The sequence below is a fragment of the Priapulus caudatus genome, unplaced genomic scaffold, assembly GCF_000485595.1.
Source record: "Priapulus caudatus unplaced genomic scaffold, Priapulus_caudatus-5.0.1 Scaffold66, whole genome shotgun sequence".
Taxonomy (NCBI): domain Eukaryota; kingdom Metazoa; phylum Priapulida; class Priapulimorpha; order Priapulimorphida; family Priapulidae; genus Priapulus; species Priapulus caudatus.
The window spans coordinates 609654-615664 of record NW_014577127.1 but is presented as its reverse complement, the minus strand read 5'-3'; the positions used below and the strand labels follow the sequence as shown (position 1 = coordinate 615664).

Here is a 6011-nt window from a genome sequence, read left to right as displayed (position 1 = left end):
AAACACACACACACACACACACATGCACGACTACACACACACACACACACACACATCGCTCCACACACCAACACACACACACACACACACACACCAAACACCACACGCAGCAGCAACACACACCACACAATACATATACTATATACTAATATATATACTCACACACACACACACACACGACACACACACACACAGCACATGCACACACACACACAAGCCTACACACACACACACACACACACACACACACACACACACACACACACACACACACACACACACACACAATGTATGTTATAATTTGGCCACACGATTATCGGTATCACTAGAGAATAAGAGATTCGATAGTGAAATGCGTGTGCCCCTTCTCTATAATTATCTGCGTCGCACTATCAGCTCGGCGGCATTTCCCTTCTCTTGCCCTGGCCTCCTCTACCACGCCTGCACTGGCTTTGAGAGTCCCCGCACGCTTGTACGCGGTCTCCGGTGAGAACACCACGTACGTTCGAGCCTAAGTTTCGCCCATGACTTTTTTCTTCAGAGATCCCAAGCGTTCGACGACAGCATGGCCTGGCCTTTCGCTGTCCGCACCACGGACGCCGCTGCGGCCCGAATTCGTCACACTGTCGGCCTTGGCGTGAATGCTATGCGCTGGCGACTTAGTTTCGGACAGCGTGTATTTGCCCGCCTCCGCTCGGAGTCGATCTCTCACGTCCGTGGGCGTCCGCATCTTAACGCCTCTATACGGCGATTTTAGTGAGAGCACCGGATTCGCGTCGAGCTGGTACATTTTGGGGGGTTTCTTTCCGGACGGGGAGTGCTGCTTCGACGATGGCTGCGAGCTGTAGTCGAGAGTTGGCGGCTGCAGCGATGTGGTCTTACTGAGCTCGGTGTGGCCTGAGCCGGCGCTACCTTGCATGCTGAGAGCTTTGTGCAGAAGACCGGAGAGCCGTGAGCCGGGCTGTAGGCTGAACACCTCCGAGCGCCGCGATATCTGACTAGGAGCACGAGGACTCGAGCAGAAGGACATGTTACTATCTCGGCACTTTCTCCGTAGCTTGTAAATGACCATGCGCAATGAATTCACGATTATGCGAGCTGCCTTGTCACTGACGAAGCTTCCCGTGCGGCCGCCCTTGCTCTTAAGAAAGTCGGCGATCTCCTTGTGTCCCTTCATGATTGCCATGTCAAACGGTGTTATGTAGTTTCTCTAAAACAAAGACCGACGTGAAATTAGAAGTTAAATAATGCCACTTCCTCTATATACATGGCAAATTATTTCTTTAATATTTGTTAAAATTGTGTTCTTCCTTTCTTTTTTTAATTGTAGTGGTAAAAAGAGGTAAAAGCTCCCCAGTGTTAACCACAGGTCAAGTGTATAATTAATAATTAAATATTAACAAAAACGCACATACTCTATTTCGCCAAAGGGGGTTAACAAATGCCTTTTTCTCTAGCAATAGTTGACACATTTCCAAGTTGTCGTTTTTAACTGCCAGATGAAGACACGTTCTCCCATGCATATTGCCTCGGTTGACATCCCTAGTAATCGTTTTCTTGTTTGCGTTGAATAAGAACTGTACAATATCTGAAATTTAGGGAAATCCGCATTAACAACAGAAACGGAGTTTGCGTATTTTCCCAATTTAATGCTCTTATAATTACTACACTGATGCCAAAAATTCATCTCACTGCGACATGATGAACCACGTACGGAGCCCATCTACACAGTTACCTTAAAATGATCAGTGCAGTTTATTTAAAAAATATTTATGTAACATGCAGTTTCCGCACCTATCCGATCGGCTTGCATGGCGTAATGCAGAGGTGTTTCTAGGTTCTTGTCTTGCATCATCAGATCGATCTTATTCTCGTGTAGTAACTGCAGACATGACAAGATTCCCCGCGATGCGACATAGTGCGCGGCGCTGCAACATGAACGCAACTGATTTTTCGTAATCGAAGTACAAGTAGAAACGTACACGTAGATGCCAAGATATGCAAAACACATGTATAAATGTTCAAGCAAAAATTATTTAATTATAAATATTAATAAAAATTATTATTTAAATATTATATTTATACATATAATTGATAAGATATTAGTGATAATATTATGGTTATATTATAGTATATTAATGTAATATACACTATATTATGAGTTCATATAATAGAATATATAGGCGGGGAAGTTTTGCTTGGGTTGCATACTTTCCCAAAATCCGTATATATATAATAGTATATATATATAGTATAGTAATATATAGGGTTTGTTGTTGGATAAAGAGTGCAAGCAGATGCGCCAAAACCCGCCGTGCGCTTTTCAACAGAAGCCGCTCGATGATTGCGACAGAGCCGTGTTTTGTGCCTTAACCCATATCGAAACAATCAAAGTATCAAAGTAATATTATTATTTTATCTATCTATAGTCTATCTACTATCTAGGTCTATCTATCTATCTATCTATTATCTATCTATCTACTATCTATTTATCTTATCTATCTATCTACTAATCTATCTATCTATCTATCTTATTATCTATCTATCTATCGTAAATCTATCTGATCTATCTATTATATTATTTTATCTATCTAATCTAATCTATCTTCATTAATCCTATATAACTATCTATCATCTATCTATCTATCCTATCTATCTATCTATCTTATCTAATCTAATCTAGTCTATTATCTATCTAGCTATCATCTATCTATCTACTATCTACTACTATCTATACTATCCTATGCTACTATCCTATCTATTACTACCTATCTATCTACCTATACTATCCTATCTAGTCTAGCTATCTAAGGTCTATCTGTCTAATCTAATCTATCTATGCTACCTAATCTATCTATCTATTCTTCATATCTTATCTACTATCTATGCTTTCATCTATCCTATATTCGTGATAATAATATCTATCTATCCTCATCTATCTATCGTAATAGATAGATTAATATATCTGATCTATCTCATCTAACTATTTAGTTTATTATTTATCTGATTCATGCCATTGCTCATTATTCTATCTATCAAAAAGAAAAAAAACTATCTATCGCTATCTAGTGCTAGGTCATCTATCTAACCCAATATCTAATACTATCACGATCTATAATCTATCCGTTTGTCGTCTGTGGCCCCCCTGATCGTGCTGTCTGATCTGTCCTTTGGGCTGTCTGTCTGTTTGTCCTGTCTGTCCTGTCTGTCCTTATTACGTCCGTGGCGTTTCGATATCATCCATCCATTCCATTACATCTATCTATATTATCATATAGACCTCTCTCGTCTCTCTCTTCCTCTCTTGCTCGTCTTTTTCTCTTGTTCTCGTCTCTCTTTCTCTCTCGGCTCTCGGTCTCTCTCCGGGGATCTTTCTCTCCTCGTCCCTCTCTCTATCTGATCTCCTCACTCTCTCTCCGTTCTCTCTCTCTCTTATATAATATTAGTATATATTATAATTAAAGTATATGTCATCTATTAACGCCCTGATACTATATATTAAGTATATATATTATTATATAATGAATGATATATATATAATATGTGGTGTGCTGTTTGGTGTGTGTTGTTGGTGTGTTGTGCTTGTGTGTGTGTGTGTGTGTTTTTTGTGTGTGAGAGTGTGTGTGTGTTGTGTGTGGGTGTGCTGTGTGGTATTTGTGTGTGATGTGTGAGTTGAGTGTGTTGTGTGTGTGTGTGTGTTGTGTGTGTGTCGTGTGTGTGTGGTGTGTGTGTGTGTGATGTTTGTGCTGTGGTGTGTGTGTTAGGGGTGTGTTGTGTACCTTCTGCCATCGCTGTCCCTCAAGTTCGGGTTGGCGAGGTGCTCCAGCAGCATATTGACGCAATGCGGGTGATCATGCATCGCGGCGTGGAAGAGTGGCGACTTGCCGGTGTGATCTAACGAGTCGACGTCTGCATTGCCCTTATCTAGTAGCACCTGGGCGCAGTCCTGGTGGCCGAGGCTGCATGTGATGTGCAACGCTGTAATAATAAAGTAGAGGATTAACTACGAGTATTCTTTTAGTGCAAAGCGCCGATCTTCGAACGTCAATTCTGAGAAGAGCTTCGACGCGCGTGACGATGAAACTACAAACGTAATTAAATAGCTTTGAGAACAATCTAGGAAAGATACGATGCTGCGTGCGCGCTCACTTAGCACGAGACTTTTCCCGAGTAATTATTTTTGATGAGATATGTTTCTTTTTTATCGAGGAATTTTGCGTACAGCAGTGATCGATATTTCACATGTCCATGATCGGAGTAACCTCACGTAACGAACATGTAGCATCCCTTCCCTAAATAGGAAAACCGATCCATAATAAACGTCGAAAAAACACGCCAGACGTGATTAAAATAAACAAGCGTGCACGCGAACCGTGCAGCTGTCACACATATATGCACAAAAACGACGTACCCGCCAATCCTTCCTTATCCGTCGCATGCGTATCCGCGCCAAAGTTAACCAGCATCTCACAGGCATCACTGGAACCTGCAGACAGGTATAAGAGCCAGCGTCAACAACTCCCTACGCGCACGCTGCACGTTCCCATGCCAATTAAAATTCGATGACTTTCATAAAAATTACGAAAAATACTCAGAGGTATAGATTTGCTACGATGCAGTGTTCATATTACTGGATTCGACAACCTAAAAATAACTATATACAAAGGGAAAATCTGTTACAAATAGTGTTTTGTTGCTGAGACGAACTGAACTGTACATGAGAGCTCGCTTTGTAAAACCTTTTAAGCCAACTGTTTGAAAATTAATTAAATTTCTCGCACGGTTGGAGCTGTGGATAAGAGAATCCCGATAAAGGGATACTCTAATAACGTAATAATGGTGTAAATAGAAAAATTTCAGGTGAGCGGAGATGTGTAGGTGAGACGTACAGACGCTTGATGCTGTCGGATGGAGCAGAAATTTAAAAGGACAACGAAAAAAGGAAGAAAAGGAAAACGATGATAAAAACCTGATTATAGGTGAATTACGGACATTATATGTGGTGTCTGTCTGTGTGTCTGGTGCCAAATATTCTTGATCATATGTGTTTTTCAAGTTAGGAGTTTTATTGATTTATTTTTGCACAGTTTAATTATATCAGTTTGCAATATTTCGAAGATTTATGAATTCGGCTGTTATTAGAGATACCTGCGCATGCGGCCCAAAACAATGGCTGTCTACCATCTTTATCTGAACAGTTGGTAGAAATCTCTCGCTGTAGAAATGTCCGTAGCGTAGCTAGACCAAGCTCTGGATCGTTGCCCATGTCATTCGAACCGCACATCTGAGACAAAATAAGCAAATATTAGGGCGAGATTGCGATTGTATGGTATACTAGCGGGATACCCGGCGTTGCTCGGGGAAATCAGTGGCGTTACTCAGTTGGTGACCACTTGGTTGAAAGGAAAATACCCACAAAAAATGTAACTATCTATCTATCCATGCATCCATGCATCCATCCATTCATCCATCTCATTCCATGCCATCCCATCCCATCCCATCGCACCGCATCCCATCCCATACCCCATATCCCTTCCCATCCCATCCCATACCCCATATCCCTTCCCATCCCATCCCATCTCATCGCATCACATGCCATGCCATGCCATGCCATGCGATCCCATCCCATCGCATCCCTTCCCATCCCATCACATGCCATCCCATCCCATCCCATCGCATGCCATCCCATGCCATGCCATCCCATCCCATCCCAAACAGTAAAAAATAATAAGAATTCAAAAGATAAAAAACATTAAAAAGTAAAAAAGTAAAATTAAAAAGTAAATAATACATACTAAATAGGTAGGTAAAAGGGAAAAGGGAAAAAGGGAAAAATAAGCTCCCCAGCTGGAACTCGAACCAGGAATCGCAGTGTAGGAGACAGATGTTTTAGCGATTATGCCACTGCGCCGTTAAGGGTGTAACACCATGGATTCACACATACGTGATGTTAATCTGTACGCACCGCCATCTATTGATGAATAGAATTTTTATCAATTTTTAACTTTTTA

At 41.4% G+C, this 6011-nt stretch overlaps 1 protein-coding gene across 4 annotated transcripts in view; it reads right to left on the bottom strand.

The window, feature by feature from the left end:
- Positions 1-241: 241 nt before the first annotated feature.
- The window catches only part of LOC106821259 (serine/threonine-protein phosphatase 6 regulatory ankyrin repeat subunit B-like), a 19182-nt gene continuing 13412 nt past the window's right edge, over positions 242-6011 (bottom strand). For 3 of the 4 annotated variants that reach the window (XM_014825982.1, XM_014825983.1, XM_014825985.1), the window contains 6 exons: positions 5149-5284; positions 4412-4486; positions 3780-3978; positions 1795-1928; positions 1416-1588; positions 242-1210 (listed from right to left, as the gene is read on the bottom strand). In XM_014825982.1, coding sequence (XP_014681468.1) covers positions 512-1210; positions 1416-1588; positions 1795-1928; positions 3780-3978; positions 4412-4486; positions 5149-5284 — 1416 coding nt within the window. In that variant the 3' untranslated portion in view covers positions 242-511. The remainder of the gene's footprint in view (positions 1211-1415; positions 1589-1794; positions 1929-3779; positions 3979-4411; positions 4487-5148; positions 5285-6011) is intronic. The other variant, XM_014825984.1, reaches the window with a different exon arrangement.